The sequence below is a fragment of the Euprymna scolopes genome, chromosome 19, assembly GCF_053919585.1.
Source record: "Euprymna scolopes isolate OS-2025 chromosome 19, ASM5391958v1, whole genome shotgun sequence".
NCBI lineage: Eukaryota > Metazoa > Mollusca > Cephalopoda > Sepiida > Sepiolidae > Euprymna > Euprymna scolopes.
In genome coordinates this window covers 50,773,378-50,795,741 of record NC_136500.1, presented here as the reverse complement: position 1 = coordinate 50,795,741, position 22,364 = coordinate 50,773,378, and the positions used below count along the sequence as shown (strand labels likewise).

The following is a 22,364-nucleotide window of genomic DNA, read 5'->3' as shown; positions in this document are numbered from 1 at the left end:
ATAGTTTTAAAGTTTAAAAAAATTACTCATGCGCCAACACCGAGAATCGAAATCAAAACGTTTAGCTTTTGATTCACTTTTTCCTTTGCCTGAGCTACGAAAACATGTTTGTTGCAAGGCTAAAAATTAAAACATGAACCAATAGCTATTACGTTATGCATGCATATTTGTAACGCTGCCGTTCGACCTTCACCTGGCAAATTCCATTTTTTTAAATTTTCACACTTGTGCACTGATTTTCCCCGGCTAACATTCAAATATAAAGTTTTGTATAGGTCTGAATGCTCTATATATTAAGTTTCACGTCTATAGACCAAAAACTGACAGAGGAGTTTGGTAGGCAAAATTTTTTAAACAAATATATATATGCATACATAAATATATATAGAAAGAGGTTTGTGTTTACTATAACCTTTTTATGCAAATATTACGCAAGTATAAATCATGTAGAATATCTGCATGAATATAATTGCACGTAATAGTAAAATAAAGATGATCATTCCATAAGAAAACTGAAAAACTAATAGGAAATTAATTAAAATGAATGTTTAAAAGAATATGCAAATTAGCTAGATCTTTTGCAGATGAATGCAATTCCACCACCCATATATAACAAAGTTGTATTTTCTTTTTAAATGAATAGAAAAAAGGGGTTTTGATATGAATATCAATACACATAAAAAAAATTATAGGAATATAGATAAAAGGTCAAAATTACATACTAACAATTAACCCTAATTTGCTAATTAATATTTTCAAAGTATAAACGAAAAGAAAAATATCCTTTTGCCTTCCCCTGCACCCACAAGAAAGAAGATTGATGTTGGAAGAAGTGGTGTGGAATAAGTCAAACATATCTGCCAATTTTTCTAAGAAGTGATTGAAGCTTGGAAATATATGAGGAATTTAAATCTTTAAATACAGGGTGGAACGATAAAGTTGTCGCCTTAAAGAAAATAACACTACAGTTTTATTTTTAAACTTTTATTGAAAAAAACAATTCAGCTAACTTGATTATGTAGTAGAGCTGACATCTATTCAATGTAGCTGCTTTCAGCCTCAATCACCGCTTTGATACAGGTCCGAAAGTGAGAGCATGCCTTTCCCACAAGCGCTGGCGGGAGCTCAGTGAATACTCAGCAGATGGCAGCGATTAAGCTGGCTTTGGTGTTATGGTAGGTCATGTTGGTGGGTTCAGGTCAAAGGAGGAGGGGGGCAGTTACAGAAGGGTACATAGCACTCCTTCTGAAGCCAAGCCTGGATCTCTTTGAACTTGTAGGCTGGCGCCGAATCCTGCTGCAATACCCAAGCTCTGCCAACAGCCATCTGATCCCACCACGAGATCACCACAGCCTTCAGAACATCCAGGTACAATTTGGTGTTTACTTTCAAGTCGACTTCAAAGATGTAAGGTGACCCTCAGTTGAAATCACTCCAAAATATCATAATCATGGCTAAAATCTTCGTTGAGCTCTGCCCTTAAAGATTGAACCATCCAGATTTGCATTTGGAGAGTGCTGGCAAGACATGATAGAAGGCTCCTATCGCTCTTGGGATTTGTACACGACTGGCCAACTAGTAGATAGGCTGCAACAACAACAATAAAAAGAAAAGAAAACCGGTTTTCATCAAACGGAAATGGAATAATGTCGTTTATTCTAGGGTGACAATTTTATCGTTTCACCCTGTATATAAAAAAGAAAAAGGACTTATGACACCACTAACCGTAAGTCTGGGGGTGGTTTCCACTTGGAACCGAGTAAGTTTCTTCTTTTTAAATCTTTTACGTCTGAAGTTAGTGACTACCTCAACAAAAAGAAATCGTTCACCGGCATCTTTTTATGTATGTCCAACTTTGTTTAACTTCTCATTTCCTTGTTATCAATCTGTGATATCATATATCGATTTGTTGATGTTGCTAGGCTAATATATTAACATTAGCACCAAAAGGGTTACAGAAAAAGGTATACATTAAACTGCATCAAGTGGTGAGTTCCCAATTAGGAAGTTTGGGGGAATGTAGTCACTCCTTAGAACTATCTCTCAATAAAAACTCTGGTCCCTACCACCTCACCGGGTTGGCTTCACAAAAGCCATACAGTCTATAAAATTCTTATCTCAATTAAGAAAATGACTTCCAAAAAAACCATGAATAGATATAAGTTTAGAAGTCAATTTCTAAAAAGCCGTCCAACACATGCGAGCATGTAAAACGGACGTTAAACCAATGATGATGGTAACCTATTTCTCTGGCCCAGGATGAAGGTTACTACTAAAAATAATAATAAATTAATAGTTATGCCTAAAAACAAACCCTAGGAATAAAATAATTGAAGAAAAAGTTTTAATTTACAAAAAAAAAAAAAAATTATCAAAATGATTGAATTCAGCATAAAATAACTCTTAATGGGTTGATATGCTGATAAAAAGAAAGGTTATCACTTTTAAGTTATCTTAGTAAAAAGTTACTGTGCAACTCCTCAAGTTATCTTAATTCCATGTTAACTCTTTTAGAGAGCTTCAATCTAATATGATTACCAATGTAAGGGCAGGCGAAATGCTCTTTTAGCCTTGGTGGAGAATGGTTTCTCGATAAAAACACTGTTTCCCATCACCACAATGGGTTGGGTTCATGAAGGGCATCCAGCCTATATATTAAAAAAATCTTGCCTCAACTGAGGAAATGGCTTCCAAAGAAACCTGGCCAGAGATAAGTCTAGTTTTTTTGAAAAGTAAAAATTGGACTTTAGGTTTGCTTTCGTCAGCCTTGGAACTCTCATTCCCATTATTTTGTCCTCACATTCCATGAGCGACATTTCTGACAAAAGGGGAAGAATTGCTGTTTTCAGGTTTGTAATCTATCCAGCTAATTCTAATCATTGGCTGGTGTGGACCTTGAAGTAGTATTTTATTTATTTATTAATTTTTTTATTTTTGTAGCTTCTGATAATTGCTTCATGCCTTGTCTGAAGCAATTTTCATTAAAAAAAAAAAAAGAAATCAATTTTTAAAAGTCGTCCAAGATGTAAAACGGATGATGATGATGATGATGATGATGATGATGATGATGATGATGATGGTGTGTTTTCTGCCTACAATCAACCACCATTATTTACTTTGCTTAGACTAGTCTGATCCATCTTCAAAATCTTTGTATCCTTCAACGTAATGCTTCCATGTCGTGATCTATCATCCAGTGTTAATAATCTATCAGAAAATGTAATCTCCAACTTAATATATCGATCAGAACGATCCCCTCTTTATTTAAAATATATTCATATTGTTTTAATTGATGGGACGACAATTTGAATTTGGAACAATTCATTTTAAATGGATTATATTATTTTTTTTTTGTTGTTGTTTTTTCTTTCCTAATAGGACGATTTCATTTTGTTTTAATGTATTTGAAAGGTAAATACAAACATAGTTTGGTTGTTTTTCTTCTTTTTTTGCTTGTTTTTACTTTGTTTTATGTTTTATATCTTCAAATATTTATTCACGGTGTTTGATTTGATTGTTTTCTGTTGTGTTTGTTTTTGACTTTACGGAACATGATTGAGTTTTGCAAAGTGAAAAAAAAAACAGTAACATCAATGTTTGGTGCATTTTAGGTCAGGAAGCCAATATTTTCAGACAGCCTGTTCTGGTAGCATGAGGGATTATATAGAACTCATCCATCTAATCCTTTTACCGATCTACTAGACCACCAATCAAATATGTCTGCACATCGTCAGATCGAAATTGATTAACAATTTTATTAATGGCAGCATTCAGTTTCTTGAAAATAAATCGACATTTCATCGATTGAAAAATAAATTATCCCATCAATATTTTTGTGTCGTTTTTCCTTTGATTTGATTTTTTCCATCTTTCTAATATTACAGATTAATCGATAAAAAAAAAACCGCAAATGCACATTTACTTACCTTGCATAGGCGTACAAGTTGCAGATACGTCCTTGACAATCAGCCCAACAATATGTTGCTGTGAAGGGCTTGTGTGAAGGGGGGAGGGGGCGATGTATGGTTTTCTTCAGTCCTAGGATGTCCACTCTCACAGGCTCTCTGAGATGGGGTTAATTTATTATTTATCGCCCGAGGAATGCCGACGGAGCTGCTCAGGCATGTTTTTTTTGCAAGCTTGAGTTCACGTTACCTAGGGAACCGATTTTTCAGCACCCTACCCCCACACCACCACCACCAGATCTTGTGAACAACCTTCTACAGAGAAGACAGATAAATATACACGCATTTAGTGAAAACAAACCCCAAAACAGATAAATCAATATTCTTAGAAAAATTGTTGCATTAAAAAAATAGTTCTGTAAAAGTCGCGATTATTTAATTGATACATTATCATTATCGTCATCGTTGTAGGTATCATCATTGTAGTCGTTATCGTTCATCTCTAAAATGAATTATTAGCCACGTCATCCTCATCATCTATATAATAAATTATTAGACACGTCATCATCATCATCTATATAATGAATTATTAGACACGTCATCATCATCATCATCATCATCTATATAATAAATTATTAGACACATCATCACCATCATCATCATCATCTATATAATAAATTATTAGACACGTTATCATCATTCAGGTGTATCTTTATTAATAAATTATTAGACACGTCATCATCATCTATATAATAAATTATTAGACATATCATCATCATCATCATCTATATAATAAATTATTAGATACATCATCATCATCAGCTATATAATGAATTATTAGGCACGTCATCATTATCATCATCTATATAATAAATTATTAGACACGTCATCATCATCATCTATATAATAAATTATTAGACACGTCATCATCATCATCTATATAATAAATTATTAGACACGTCATCATCATCATCTATATAATAAATTATTAGGCACGTCATCATTATCATCATCTATATAATAAATTATTAGACACGCCATCATCATCATCTATATAATAAATTATTAAACACATCATCATCATCTATATAATAAATAACTTGACACGTCATCATCTGTTTCTGAATTTTTGAGATGAGGATATGTATTATTTGGATTGTTCGAACTACTGTTCTCTTCTAGTTTTTTATTCTCACAACGTTTCGGCCGATATAACCTCCGACCTTCTTCAGGTGTATCTTGACAATGGTGGAAAGAATGTTTTCTTTTTTTTTTTTTTTTTTTCTCCAACAAACCATAATCGTTAGAATACAAGATGTGAAATGTGTTCATAAAAAAAAATTCGTTCGATCATGCAGCAATAAGAGTCGATGTGAAGATACTACTGAAAATAGGGTCGGGAGTTATATCAGCAGAAAACTTATGAGAATAACAACCACAGTGAGACCAGTAGTACGAACCATCCAAATAATAAACGTCATCATTTGTCTGAGACAATGCAATTCTTTGTTAAACGTAGCATTCTAAATTAAATTATTTCAAGTATAATTTTAATTTATTTTGTTCATTTGATGACCAAACGAAATCATTGATTAAATCAAACATTGGAAAAGGATGAACCGTTACAATAGGAAGAGGAGGAGGTGGAGGATTATTATCATCATTATTATTATTATTATTATTGTTATTATTATTATTATTATTAGTAGTAGTAGTAGTAGTAGTAGTAGTAGTAGTAGTAGTAGTAGTAGTAGTAGTAGTAGCCGAAATATCCTCTACTCTGTTATGGTTATGGCTGGAGGGAAACAAGTTGTAGGTAATAATGATGATGAACATGAAGGCAAGAAACTGCTATCACTGACATTGTAGATGGGATCTGGTCGATGATCATTATGTATCGAAAATCGATAATCGAAAAAATCCGAGTAAAGAACAATTCACTTTTGACCAAAGTTAACTTTATAAATCGCTACTATACATTGGGTACAATATAATAATCAATAGAGAATTGGCTCTATAATATAAATACGAAATCTGCATGAATTTAAATATCATATTTATTGTATTTTACAACCGTGCAACGCCTGCTAGTATATATATAAAAGTGCCGTAGTGTGTGTGTGTGTGTGTGTGTGTGTGTGTGTGTGTGTGTGTGTGTGTGTGTGTACGTGTGTGTGCGTTCAAAAGAGTCTCTACGAAACTACTCTTACAATTCTTTGTCTACAGACTTGAATACTCATATATGATGGATTCGGACCAGTGGAACAAATTCGATTTGTTTTTTAGCCGGTAAAAATCGCTCCTAAGGGATTAAAACTGAAAACTTGGAACTTGGCAGGAATAAGTCAACTTAAAATGCTTCTCTATGCATGCATATGCGTTTATATAGCTGTGTTAAAGTTTTGATATCCATCTGTCCTTAGGTCCTGGATATGACCTTAGACTATATCCAATGGTGAGGCCCCAGCTTGCAGGCCTTGGGGAGTGTAGAGCCACCCTTTAATTGCCATTGCTCCCAGGTCCACTCTGACCCAGAGTGGTAGTACCTGTTAGCGTCCCAACTATGGGTTAAATAGAATCCGACTTAAAAAACAAATATACCCCATTAAAAATCGTTCCTCAAAATAACTAGATTCGGCATTAAATAACCTGAAAAAGGTTGATATGCCGTAAAACAAAAACAACCAAACCAACCATCTGTCCTTAAGTCATATGGTAGTGAATACCAATGGAGAGCTAAATGTTCGATTCTAGCTGATGGTATCCAAGTCATTTATTTTAAACTTTTGAAATGACTACTACATATTAAGCACAATACAATATTCAATAGAGAATTGACTCTATAATAATAAATACGAACTCTGCATCATCCAGCTGAACTTTGTCACATATTCTATGGTCTTCAAACGTCTGTGGCCTGGTGTTGTCATGTTGCAAATATACTGCTTCCCTTTTCTCTGGTCTTATGCAGACAATCTGAGTCTTCAGCATTGTCAATGTTTCAATGTAACAGTCAGAGCTGACAGTCAACTCTGGTTACAAGAAATCCAGGAGGATGATGGTGCACATCATTTTGCCAGCAGATGTCTGTGTTTTGAACGTCTTTGCTGAGAAGCATGAATGGTAGCATTCTGTTGACTGTTGTTCGGACTCCGGCTCATATATATGATGATGCGGTCCAAGAATTTGTCACCTTCGTTTTCATACTGATTCAACAAGTCCTGACAGACATCCTATTGGTGATCTTTTTGGTCCTGTGAGAGCATTCATGAAACCCACTTAGCACACACTTTGCTACGTCCTTTGTGACACGTTCTGTGATCTTCAAAGCTGTGTGTGGCTAGGCGTTGCCATGTTAAAAGCAAATTTTTTCTCCTTTTTTTCTGGCTTTACACGCGTAATCCACGCCTTCAGCTTTGTCAATATTTCAACGTAATGGTCAGTAAATATGGGTTTCAATAAATCCAGGATGATGACACCCTTCCTGTTGCAGATGGTGCATATCAGTTTGCCTGCGGATGCTTGCGTCTCGAAATTCTTTTTTATTGGGGAGGGCCTCTGATGCCATTGCATCGATGTTTGGACTCCGACTGCAGTGGTGACAACGTTTCGTTACCAGTGATAATGAGATCCACTACTTTCGGTTTCGTACTGATTAATCAAATCCTGGTAAGCATGCTATCAATGGTCTTTTGTTCCATTAGAGCATTCATGGAACCCACTTAGGACACACCTTGCTACGTCCTAGGGATGACAACATCGTTTCCAATGCACATTTAACTCTACACGCATCTCATTAACCATTATCCACCGATCAGCATGGATGAGTTGGTCAAGGTGCACAATGTTCTTTTTTTCTGCACATGGGCGGTGGGAGTGTATTTTGTCACTCACATCTCTGTTGCCACTCTGAAATCGATGAATCCATCTCCTAACTGCTGACATCAACTACATTGGATTTGTACATGTTCAACAGGTGAATGTTGATCAGTTCAATTTTTTCTGCATGAAGGAATTCAATGATGTATCTCTGCTTCTGATGTACAACCATAATATGGTTGCTTTCTTAGTCTCACACTGTCAATATCTGCAACAGAGAAATGAAATTTTCAGATTATGAATGCATATGTTATGTCATCATAACAATGGGATCCTTCTATCGATCTCACTGCTGATGCAATTCTCTATTATATAAGAGCCAGGTACATCCAAGGATGGAGTACTGTTGCCACATTTGGGCAGGAGCTGCTAGAAAGGATTTATCTTGCCTTGATAGAGTTCAAAATATATTCATAGCCTCATAGGGGATGTCCTTTTCTCTTCCCTGCGATCCCCTTTGACCTATTGAATTCATAGCATTATTTTAAGAACATCCCTCATATATTCTAGGATACATGGTGAGTAACATGGGCATATTACTTTTTTTAGAGATTACTCTCTAAATTCCACCTTCTCCTCAATAAAAAAAATCTTTAAACACTAAGTGAAATACAAAAATAATGTAATAAAGAATAGCTTGTAGGAAATAAATTTGCAAAATTCTGGTATCAGTAGAAGCTCGCACACGCAGACACAATCCAGTATAAACTTTCAGTTTAATAATTTTTTTTTACATAGACATCATCATTTATCAAGGCCATGAGGTCACTCGAGGATAAGGGTTAAAGAGTGTACAGTAGAAATTGGACAATATAGTAATCGTTAGTAATGGAAATTCGGTAAATTTGTTAACTTATATGGAATGGCTCATCAAAAACTTGTTTATATTAGACTTGAAGACAACCATATTGTAGTCAGCTGGAAAGCAGGAAAACGGAACACAATTCCATAGGCGTGCAGTTCTAAGAAAGAAGGTTTAGGCACAGATAGAGTGGAGGAAATTAGTGATAGTGTTTTCTGCTAGACGGGTGTTTCTTGTGAAAGTTTGGCGAGGGAGGACCATAGATTGGAGCTCAGCCGAGCACTTGCTATGGAAATAACGATAAAGCAGAGACAAACTTGCAACATCTCTTCTGTGAGAAAGAGGTTGCAGGGAAGAGAAAAGAGCATCCCCTATGAGGCTACAAAGTCTATTTTGAACTCTATCAAGGCAAGATAAGTCCTTTCTAGCAGCTCCTGCCCAAATGTGGCAACAGTACTCCATCCTTGGACGTACCTCGCTCTTATATAAATAGAGAATTGAATCAGCAGTGAGATATCTACTGGATCGATAGAAGGATCCCACCATTTTTCCAGCGGCTTTGGCAACAGATTTGATGTACGTGTTCCATTTAAGATCAGGAGTAAAGGTCAAGCACAGAAGCTTGTCAAAACATAAGGCCTCCCCAAGACGAGAGTCATTCATTTCAATTGATGCCAGATGCGGATCAGAGCATTGATGATGTAAAGATAAAAGCTTGGTTTTAGATGCATTAAAAGTAACAAGCCACCTCTTTCCCCATTGAACCAATTGCTCAAGATCAGAGGAGAGAGAATCAGAGAGAACTTAGTCATTTACGGTCTTAGATGTGCTACCATAGATAGTAGTGTCATCAGCATAAATGTCTACGAATGATGTAAGAATTTGATTTGGAAGATCATTAATGTAGATAAGGAAGATATGTATATGGCTAGTTGTCGCCCCTAGTTAGTTGCAGAGTTCTTATAATCACCGCTGATGTTCATCTGGTGCGACTAACTTCTGTTTGCCAGACACATTTGAAAAAAAAAACAAAAAAAAACCCAAACTGAATCCTTTTGCAAACATGTTTAAAAGCACAGGTTATTATGATCAATTCTTTGGATATCTCGCCAATTGTTGTCATTGTCGGCAAATGTCTTTTCCAACGTCAGTGGGTTGTATTGTAATTGTATAAGTATATATATATATATATATATATATATATATATATATATATATATATATATATATATATATATATAAAGTATATATATATAAAGCATATATATATATAAGTATATATATAAGTATATATATAAGTATATATATAAGTATATATATATATATAAGTATCATATATATAAGTATATATATAAAAGTATCATATATATAAGTATATATATAAAAGTATCATATATATAAGTATATATATATATAAGTATATATATATATATATAAGTATCATATATATATAAGTATATATATAAGTATCATATATATAAGTGTATATATAAGTATATATATATATATCATATATATATGTATATATATAAGTATATATATAAGTATATATATATATAAGTATATATATACTTATATATATGTATATATAAGTATATATGTATATATATAAGTATATATATAAGTATATATACATATGTGTATATATATAAGTATATATATATATGTATATATAAGTATATATATATGTATAAGTATATATATATGTATATATATAAGTATATATATATGTATATATAAGTTATATATATATATGTATATATATATAAGTTATATATATATGTATATATAAGTTATATATATGTATATATATAAGTTCTTTATATATATATATATATATATATATATATATATATATATATATATATATATATATATATATAGTGCCACGCAAAAGTATTGGATACATTACATTTTTCTACATAACTTTAATTAGGGTTCAAGATTTTACGTAAAATTTGGTCAGTATATTCCTATTACTATTCTAAATTATATTTGAGTACTAATTACAAAATCAAAGTTTAGAAAGTTTATATTTAATATTAATTAACAAACGCAGAAGTATTGGATACACTTTAAAAAAATTCTTTTTCTGAAATAAATTTAAATGACTTTTGCTTAGCGTGTTGCAATAATGTAAACGAGTTGTCACTGACCAATCAGAGAGCTTTATATTAAAATAATTTTATAAAATTCTTTCAGTTTTGGCTCACTCCTTCAAAGTCAACCAGTTCAATTATAAAAATGGCTAAAACTAAAGAGTTATCAATAGACATTCGTCAAGAAATCATTGATAAGCACAAAAAAGGAAAAGTGATATCGAATAATATCCAGTGAACTTAATCTACCACTTAGTACAGTTGGAAACGTCATTAGAAAGTTTAAAAACCCTGGTGAAATTGTTGCAAATCTTCCAAGATGTGGTCGGCCAAGGAAATTAAATGAAAAAAATCAAGGTGAGTAAGCAGAAAGGTACAAAAAAAACCTTTTCTTACTCGTGGTGAAATTCAAACCGACCTCAGGGAAGCTGGGATTAAAGTGAGCAAGGATACAGTCAGTAGAGTTCTAAATCGTGCAGGTTTTGTATCAAGGTCCCGAAGAAAAGTTCCATTATTGAAGCTTAAACATGTCAGATCACGTTTGAATTATGTTAAATTTTTGGAACAAGGTAATCTAGCCAGACGAAACGAAAATCGAAATCTTTGGAAGAAACACAGCAACACATGTATGGCGTAAAAATGACACCGCCTATAACAAAAAGAATAATATTCCTACGGTAAAGTTTGACGGTGATTCGTTTATAGTATGGGGTGTTTTTCATCCAAAGGTACTGGTGCACTAGAAATCATCAATGGCAGAATGAATGGACGTATGTACAGGAAGATTTTGGAGAAAAACCTCCAGAAATCTGCTGATTTGTTGGGACATAATAGCAATTTCGTGTTTCAGCAGGACAATGATTCCAAGCATACTGCCAAACTAACCAAAGAATGGCTTAGAAATAACGGGATTGACGTTCTTATTTGGCTCAGTCAGTCTCCAGATCTCGACCCAATTAAAAATTTGTGTAAAATATTGAAGATCAATGTTCACAAGAGAAATCCACAAAATATTCAACAACTAGAACAGTTCTGCAAATAAGAATGGCGCAAAATACCTGCATATCTTTGCAAAAAAAACATGTGTTCAACTATAGAAAATGATTAGAAGCTGTCGAACGCAATAAAGGCTATGCAACCAAATATTAAATCAATGTATCCAATACTTTTGCGTTAGTTGATTTATATTTTTCCTTTAACATAAACTTTCTAAACTTTAATTTTGTAATTACTACCCCAAATATTAGTTAGAATAGTAATAGGAATATACTGTCCAAATTTTAGGTAAAATCTTGAACCCTAATTAAAGTTATGAAGAACAATGTAACGTATCAAATACTTTTGCATGACACTATATATATATATATATATATATATATATATATATATATATATATATATATATATATATATATATATATATATATACTAAGTTATAAAATATATATGGTGATTAAGCTACATTGAATATTCCGTGTTTTATCCAATCTAGGATTCTTCAGGCTTATATATATATATATATATATATATATATATAGATATATATATATATATATATATATATATATATATATATATATATATATATATATATATAAAGCCAAAATGTGTGTGCGTTTTTGTATATCTCGCAAAAATTTTCAACAGGGACCAGATAGGTATCATTTTCAAGCTCGAACCTTCGGCCGACAAATGTTGAAAAATTGGCCAAAAACATTCATTCCTTCATCCTCAACTCGACCCTTTTCTACATGGAGGGTAGCAAAAAAGAAAACGTTCCTTCATTTTCCCTTCTACTACTACTACTACTGCGACAATGACGTCATGTCTGACCTAGAAAACGTTGATATTAATTTAACTTGCTGGTTTTTTAAACATTTCATTTTGTCAGTTTTTAATTGTTTGTCTCTTTGGCGTCAGTGTAACGTGTAAGACTTCCCCCCCCCCGCCTTAACCTCGAGGCTTCCGTTTCAAGCCTACCTCCCTACCAAAACTTTTTTTTTTCTTTTACATCCCGGGCAACGTTTGTTTTTTTTTTTTGTTTTTTAATTTAAACAGGGTTATCGCTTCGCTTATTCTTTAGTCTACCCCCCCCACACACACACACATACAGCGTTGTTATCTTAAGATTGCAGGTTCGATCTGACATTTATTTTTCTGCTTTTAACTGTTTTTGGGGGGTGGGCGGGTGAGGGGGATCGCTTTTTTTTCTTCTTCGTTTTAGTTTTTTCCGATTTTTTTAACATCGTTTTTTTTATAATATTTAAACAGGGTTATTACTTACCCTCCCCCCCTACACACACTTACAAACACCACGGGCAACGCCGGGTAACCCCGCTAGTTATATAGAAATTACATTTGTTTGTTTCTAGTTCTTTTTCTGTTGTTAATCTTTTGTAGGAAGCTAGCTTTATTTTTTTTGTAGTTTCTCTAATGTAAAAAAAAAAAAAAAAAAAAGCAATCGCATCATGCACGCGTTATAGTAAAACATGTGTATGCGCTTTTATTAAATTTATCCTCCTGTCTGGAATATCGAATCCACACGAAGCAAAGGTATGTTATTGATTTGATCGATCTTTGAATTTGTAAACAATTATTGTAAAGAACAATAATTCAAAATATACTCATGCTTACAAAATATTTGGCAAGATTGGAGATTGAGTGGCAAAATACTCTCCATCCGTATTATCACATAAAAGGAACCAAATTCCCCTAATCACCATTATGTTACTGTGCACGCGATATGTAAACAATATCGGTATTTCAGAAGTTAACAGCTTTAAATAGGCAGAGCTTCTTTTCCTACAATAAACAATATAAACAAAACTTTTTTTTTTAAATAAACACTTTTTATTTATTTTAAACAATATATGCAGAACTTTAAAAAAAAATTTTAAACAATATAAATAGAAACTTTTATAATTTTAAACAATATAAACTTTTTATTTTTAATTTTAAACAATATAAACAGAATTTTTAAAAAAACAAATATTGTTCATTAATGAGGATAAATAAGTGAAAGTGCATTTGTTTTCTTCTATTTCATTGGAGATAATAAATACATGATCTACAATCGTCTTTAAGAAAAAAATTAAGAAATTGAAAAGTTGTTAAGGAAATAGAAAAAGAGAATACACTTGTTTAATTTTAATTTAAATCGTTTACAAATAATCACATGATTCAATTTTCAATAATCACGTGATTAACTTTTTAATCAGTGATTAAGGGAATTTGGTTCCTTTTATGTGATATAGGGATCGAGAGTAGTTCGTTACTCAATCGCCAATCTTGCCGAATATTTTAAATAGGATAATCAAGTGTTGTTTGCTTGAAGAATTGTGTGCAATATGTACATGGAGGAATATTATAAAGCTATAATGATGCAATAAATTGAAATAGAATATTTAACAATTCGTTTCAGTTTTCTTTTAGTTTATCTTTAATTTCATTCGATTATTAGTAAAAAAAAATAAATAATTCAACAATTCATTTTTTAAAATAGAACACAGTAAGAGCAAAGTAAAAATTTCTATTTATTAAGTTGGTAAACTACTGGTGCCGTTTCTGTCATAAACAGAAAATACATCCAGTCTAACAATCTTCCTAGCTGAAAGAAGTATTTTTTTTTTAAAGATCAAAATAAAATACATTATTTCTTGCAAAGAATACGGTAGAAGGAAAAAGACAAATTGGTTAACCAGAATCAAGTATCGATTTGTAAGATGCAATGTTATTTAAGTAAAAAAAAAAATCGAGGATCAGATTGACTTTCCATTATATATCAACCTAACACTTTGTTGTTGTACATAAAAAAGTTTCATGTTAGAATATAATTGTTCTTATATTTTAAGTAAGATTTTTATTTTATCATAAATGTAATGTTTTTTGATGAAAACATAAATACTTTTATGCTAAAATGCAATAAATGCTAAAATGTACTTATCGTGTTTTATGCTAGTAATTAAAATTATTATATAATAATTTGTAATGTTAAAATATGGTGACTATTTTCATAATATAATCATTTTATGCTAAAATATAATTATTTTTTTAATTAATAAGACTTACTTTTCTTTATATATTAGATTAACACTTAAAAGGTTTTATTTTAGAATGTAATAATTCTTATATTTTATATAACATTCTCATGTTAGTATATAAAATGTATAATGAATATATAACAAAAAGTTTAATGCTACTATATAATTTTTTTTTAATATTAAAATAAAAAATTAATTTGGGGTTTGTTTTGCAATCCACAAAGATTCGCAAAAGTAATCAAATATTTAAATAAATATTATCAAAGGCAAGATAAGTTACTCTTCTACCTATCTGGAAAAGTTTTTTTGTGGTTTTACTCACTTTAAAACGTTTATTCAATTCCAAAAACATATAGTGTCCAGCGTTATGTGAGAATAAGAAAAATGTCCGCAAAGTGACTCCTAAATATTTTAAGTTTAAAAAAAAAACATAAAAATAAAAAATAAAAATACTGTTAGATTTTTACATTTTTCGAACCGAATAAACGTTTAAAAGTTTTTTGACTACGTTTTCGAATCTCTGCGGATTGTAAAACAAACCCTTAATTTTTAATTTATATAATTAATTATTTCGTTCTACTTTTTCTTCTATTTTTCATTATTTATTTATTTATTTTTAGATTATTGACAACAAACTATTCACAGGATCATTTGACGGCTGTTTGCGGATTTGGGATCTTAGTGGACTTTATGAAAACGACCAACACTACGTCAGCCCGAGTGATAAACAGAAAGATGCCTTACGAGAAATCGAAAAACTTGGTGGTTTCGATCCTAACCAGAATGCAATCGAAGAACAGAACATAACTAACAACTGATGCGATTTTAAAATTGAATTAAAAAGCTACAATAGCGACATCAGTTGCTATTTTTTTTTTTAATTTCAATTTTTTTTTTTTTTTTTTTTTTTTTTTTTTGCTTTTTAATTTTGGAGAAAAAAAATTTATTTTTTACTTTCTTCCCACCTCAGCATTCAACGTTAAATTGACGACTTTTTCAAGGTTTTCGGGTATGCTGGAAACGAATATCACATTTAAATTTGGCGCAGACAAATAGTTTTCTGGATATTAAGAGCTTTATTATCCACTGCAATCCATGTTTTTTTTTCAACTGGAAAGTACTTAAACAACCCTCCCTCCTCGTGTTAAGAATGGTGAACGCCACTGACATTTATAAAGTAATGCATTGGAAAAATATGCAACCACCACTAATAATTCCCCTCACTTTCCATCTGTGCCTAACGCAAATTCCATGAACAAAGCTTCTTTCATAGAACTGCCCGCTTGTGGAACTCTGTTCTCCTGATTTGTTTCCCCATTGACTACAACATGGTCGTCCTCAAGTCCAATGTAAACAAGTTCTTTTTGAGCCGCCCCATTAAATAATCCAATTCTACCCATTTTCCACCACTACCGACCACTATGCTGTTGTCTCACTGACCACTTTACTCTCATTAACTCTTATCCTCAAGTGGCCTTCGGGCCTTGATAAGTAATGACTCCCTTGAATAAGCATGCACATATATATAATTTCGATTATCACAGGAAGATTAAAATTATTGAAAACATTATAAAATATTGATTGACATTAACAGACGAGAAATCTAAACACAAACAAAATATACAACATATAACCTTTCACCAAACGTAAGAAAATAAAAAAAAATTCACGTACACGCATAGTTTTAAAGTTCTGAAACTGTTAGTAAGTGATTTTTTTGTTTTTGTTTCTGTTTTTAATATATGATTCCGTCAACATCTGCCTCTTCAAGAAATAATAATCAAATATGGTGGCAGTTAATTCTTGCTTTTAGTTATCAATCACCACTACTAAAAATTTAATTTTCGACCGATCTGTATAGTTTTAACTTACTGAAACCGTTTTAAAGTATTACTATAACCTTTTCTTCTTTTCATTTTACTTCAATAAGTTCTCAGAAATCAAGTGGCCTCTTTCCTGGGCTAACTATATATATAATCTTTGAAGTTTTTAACCTTTAAAACTATACAAAAAATATTTTTTATCATTCGTTAGAAAACCATCTAGTCAGTAAGTTATTTAATCACCTGCAATCACTGCATCAACTCGCTCTCGAATTTACTATAGTACCAATAATTTATTTTTCAAGGGATCATCAGTTGTTTACCATATATATATATATATATATATATATATATATATATATATATATATATATATATATAAGCGAGATAAGACACTGATAGAATTCAGAAGGAAAATCCTGATAGATATTACTTGAAACAATACTTTCAAGGAAATCCTAGCCAAAAAGGAAAAGCTCAATATTTAAGAATAGAGCAATATATAAGTTTCGTGGTTAAATTTTAAATTATGAAAAAACAACATATAGAGACATATATTCGATTTAAGAATTTATTGCTTGACAAAAGGAATATATAGAAGGGGTTATTTTAATTTCCTTAATCCATGGAGTTTCAACAATCGCTCATATCATCAGAGGAAATGAAATGCAGTTAGCAAAATGTTCAGCTGCGAATGGACGCTATTTTGCTTTTCAGCACAATTATTGAAAATAGTTTTTTGAGTGGTTGTGGATATAATTATCCACAGCAAGCCAGGGATAGCTACCGTTAACTGCAAAAAATGCTGTTGAATTTAAACATTTATTAATTAAATACTTTTTAACGTCTGTCAGAGTGATCTATGATGATCTGCGCATAAGAGCTAAATTGATCTATTTTAATTCAACTGAAAGTGCTCAACGATAAGAAACGAGTTTCTTAAAGGGACTGACATAATTATTTACTATAATTATTAAATACCTATAGACACTAGTGTTTCATCCTTTCGGGAATCATCAGTGCAGGGTGTCACGATTAACACTAGTCGATTGATTTGAACCTGGCGACAGAAGCTATCCCTGGCTTCATTACCAAGGAACTAATCCATTCGTATATATATGTATATATAATATAAAAATCTTGATATTGAAAATTTATTCGAATTTAAAAAAAAAAACAACTTATAAACGTATAAGGGAGGTATACAAAATTTTAATTATTTGATAAGGAATACAAAAAACAAAACAAAACAAGAAAACCTTATTCCATGGAGTTTCGAAGAATGCACTTCTTCTCATTAGAGGGAAGAGGTTCGCAAAATATACAATAAATTTTTCAGGTTAATGCATTAGAAGAAATAAATAATATGAAGTTTATTATATTTGCATCAAAAAATCATTTAACAGTTTGACAGGATTCAAAAGCAAGAAACAGAAAAAGGGAGAAAAAGGATATGATAAAAATCCAATATAATTATTTTTTTTATTAATAAGACTTACTTTTCTTTATATATTAGATTAACACTTAAAAGGTTTTATTTTAGAATGTAATAATACTTAAAATCCAGAACAGGAAAAATCCGAAATGGGTCTGTTGAAAATGCATTGGTAATCCAATATATATATATATATATATATATATATATATATATATATATATATATATATATATATATATATATATATGAATAAATGATTACTAAAACATGTTAAAAGACATCTTGAAAAAGAGTTAAAAACATATTTAATTTTAAAAAGGAAGCATAAGATAAGTGGATAGTCCTTAATCCGCGGAGTTTCTAAGAGATACTCTCCTTCTCATCAGAGAGCAGGAATTAGCAAAATGCGGGATCGGATTTTGCATGTAAAAGTATTTAATGAAACTACAAGTAAGTCACAAATCTTACTTGGTTAAAAAAAGGGTGAGGTAAGGAGGATAGGAGGTAAAAGAAAAATGATAAAAAGATTTCAAATGAATGGATAGTCCGGTGAAGGGTAAAAAATCCAAGAATGGTAAAATCCAAACACGGTCGAATTAAAAATTTCCAATCCAACAGGTAAGTTCCAAATGGTCCAAAATGATCCAAAATTTTTATTTATATATATATATATATATATATATATATATATATATATAATTTCGATGAACACTATACATTAGTTTGATCTTCCATTGATACTTCGTTTCGGTTTTCAACACACGACAAGTCCATTGAATCATTACTTTCACAAAGCCTTTTTTGGGGGGGGGAGGGGGGAAGGTGGAGGTCTAAAATAAAAATTAAAATAGATGTTAGCATGCACCTGCATTTTGTTTTTCATTTTACTTCAGTGTAAGTTCACAAAAATTAAGCAGCCCTTTTAGTTTCTTGAACTCTATATGAAATACATAGTTATTTGATGTTCAAATGTTATTTGATGTTCAAATGTTATTTGATGTTCTCTATCTCGCAAGCATTAAGTTAGTAAAGGAAGGAAGAACATTAATTTTCTTCTCTCAAAATGACCAGTAAACTATGTTAGAGTATATCTTTCTTGTGCTCTCTTGGTCTTACCGGATTTTAGGACAAGAATTCAACAGGTCTGGTGGAGTATCCAGCTACGTGCTGTAACACCACTAATAGAAAGTGCACCATTTCACGTATGAACCAGTGTATAGGTGTGTCGAGGGGATTTTATTTCGGCATCGAATACTTTGTTATTTTGAATCAGGATTTATTTGTTAGGTGAAAATACTCTCATCTCACGTTGTCCGGGTAAATCCCTATATAGAAAGACTGAAGACACTTAAGGATACTGTCTAGTCGGTAATTCAAACTTTCTAGTAAGTACTTCTCTCTCTCTCTCTCTCTCTCTCTCTTTAATTTTCTTATCATTTTGTTCTATCATAGCTGAAGATGGAACATCCTACAAGATGCCAGACATTTACTTGCTATCTCATACATTTCAACCGAGAGATCTTTTTATCATTATAACCGTCCCTTTAAGTGCAGTTATTTGTATCTCTTAGACATTTGGTTCATCAGGTGTATTTGCTAAGTATTTTTTTCAAAATTCGGTTGCTTCTATAATGACAGGAATGATGGAGATCTAAGAGTCCAGTTTCTTTTCATGTCATACCATAATACCTTAGTATTTCGTTATCTTTTCCCTCTCACTTCTGTTTTACCCAGCATCATTATGGACACTAACTTCAACTAAATTTGCTTCTTTCTCTCTCTTGTCCCAAATGTAAGGTTTAATAGCTCCATTTTCATAGTCATAGTGGACGATGTATAAGTAATTTCCAGCTGTTCTTTCTGGTATATGCCCTCAGGACTTGTTACTACATTTGATATTCAACTTTTTACAGATGGTCCAGTGGAGATATTTACACGCTCCATTGTGTTGGATTTATAGTAGTCGTAACCCAGCAGAACCTCGTATGTAAGGTGGTTCATACTCTCTACAAATGTTTCATTTTACTTCAATCGAAGTTCTCAGGAATCAAGGGCTCCCTTTTCTGAGACTAACACTTGATCTCTATACGAGATACATAGATATTCGAATATTCTAAGTTCTCCTAGCATAATGTAGAATGTTGTTTCCACTATATATATATATATATATATATATATATATATATATATATATATATATATATATATATACTAGACACTACCCATGACCTGTTGGGTCAGTATGTTATATTAGCTATGGAATTAATGTATGAGTGTGACACTTGTGACGTAAAGAAAATGTTTTTTGTGACATAACAGAAACATTTCTATGAAAGTATATTAAAATGAAAAAAGAATATAGATAGATTTCTATGAGTTGTTCTGTTTATAATTGTTTATTTTCGGAAAAAAAACAACAACACTTATAGCCATTGAATTATAAGTGGTTTGCCATACTTATAGGTAAATGTGCCCTGAACATGTACCGGCACTTGATGACGAGTGTGGACCATGTGCAAACATTGGTCTATTTAGCCATAAAAAACTGTTTTAGGCTAAAACCAAAAAAACTTTTAAGCCAAAGAAAATGCCAAATTGATAAATGATAGTCACATTTAATTCGCATAGATAAGCAGCGACACCAGTGATCTGTCTAGACCAGATTTTTTATAAATTCTTGTAAAGTTAAGAGTTTTCTAAAAAAGATCTTGTAGAGGAAAAGACACTTTCAGAAAGAATGACAAAATCTATCTGCACAAAAGTAATTAATTTTATGGACAACTTGTTAAGCCAATGCAAAATAAAGTGTTGACAATAAATGACAGTTCAAAGAATAAAAGGAACGTTCTAGATGAAAAAGTTTTTTCAGCGTGTAGAAAGGAATTGTGTACATTGACGTGTGTGTAAATGAGGTAGACATAAAGATGTGTGTATATATTAGTGCACCTGTTTTGTTAGTGAGAGTGTATATGTATGAATTTGTGTGCAGAGAGTTCGGTTAGCCGTATGCATATACTGTCTCTATGTCTATCGTCATGTGTGTACTACTTACTATGGGCATTTCGGGCCCTAAAGAACATCAGTAAAATATACATGCAAGTGTTATCTTGAAAAGAAAAAAAAATGGAAAACGAAGAAAAAAAAACGCTGTGTTAAGGTTTCATATTATGCACAAGGTTTTGAAATGCATATCTCTTGAGATCTGATTGGTTGAAAGAAACTGATGATTAGAGTTTTAGTCCAATCGAGAGTTGATATGTAAAAACATCTGCTGATGCTGTTGCTTCCAACAGAATGCTTCTTTTAATAAAAAGAAGAAGGCAGAGTGTTACATATTAGGGCACTTATGTCAGTAGTGATTAAGTTAACTAGTGTATATTTTGACAAGGGTCATGTTGAGTGCAGGATAATCTAGAATCATTCCTATGGTTGAATGAAAGATGGGGGGCATACAGTTTAGGCATGGGGCAACAGGTTAAACGGCATAGACAAAAGTTGAATGATAATGAATGACGTCATGTTCTTTTTTTTTTTTCAAACCAGTCTCTCTGTGGAAGCTGTGCTAATGAGACACTACCAATAATATAGAAAACTTGATAATCTAAACAGAATGTTGCCTCAGTGTTTCTGTCCGTGTGCGTCACTCATTTCAGTTAAGTCAGGAAGTTAAGAAGTAAATAATTAAGACAACATTAGTCTCTTTCCTGAATCAATTCTTTCAAAATAAAATCATTGAAAAAAAAAACACTCAGTGAACGTCGTATGTTAACTTTCTTCACAAAAAGAAGCTTATTTCTATAGCAACTACTAGATGAAACGGCAATGACGAGAAAAAAAAACACTATAAAGAAGAGAACCCCCCTCCCCGTATAAACACCCGACACATAGAAAATTACTCACACAGAGAGTATTCTATATCTTTACAAAGCCACAATTCGTTCATGCATGGAGTATTGTTGCAACATCTTGCTTAATGCATCTACCACTACTCTCTCTCTCTCTCTCTCTCTCTCTCTCTCTCTCTCTCTCTCTCTCTCTCTCTCTCTCTCTCTCTCTCTCTCTCTCTCTGTTAGATAAGGTTAAAAAAAAGTCTCGCATTTAATCGGTTCTGCACCATCAATCAACCTCCAACTTCTGTTGCAATGTTGCATCTCGGTTCCTGTTTTGTAAGTAGTTTAATGCAATGTGCTCTGATGAACTCAAAGCACTTGTACCCTCTCGACATGCATACTTCTGACTAACCCAACATGCAGTAAAATCCCATCCCTTCACTGTTGAGGTCCATAGATGCCGAAAAGCCTTCTACACTAATAGTTTCTTCTCTTAGACTGCTAGACTTTGGAATTCCCTCCCTGATTCCTGATTCCATGACTGCAGA

General features: G+C 32.0%; 1 protein-coding gene across 3 annotated transcripts in view; it reads left to right on the top strand.

The window, feature by feature from the left end:
- Positions 1-16,400, top strand: part of LOC145303573 (WD repeat-containing protein 86-like) — a 179,527-nt gene extending 163,127 nt beyond the window's left edge. For all 3 annotated transcript variants that reach the window (XM_080145115.1, XM_080145113.1, XM_080145114.1), the window contains exon 5: positions 15,346-16,400. In XM_080145115.1, the coding sequence (XP_080001241.1) occupies positions 15,346-15,543 (198 nt within the window). In that variant the 3' untranslated portion in view covers positions 15,544-16,400. The remainder of the gene's footprint in view (positions 1-15,345) is intronic.
- Positions 16,401-22,364: the final 5,964 nt, after the last annotated feature.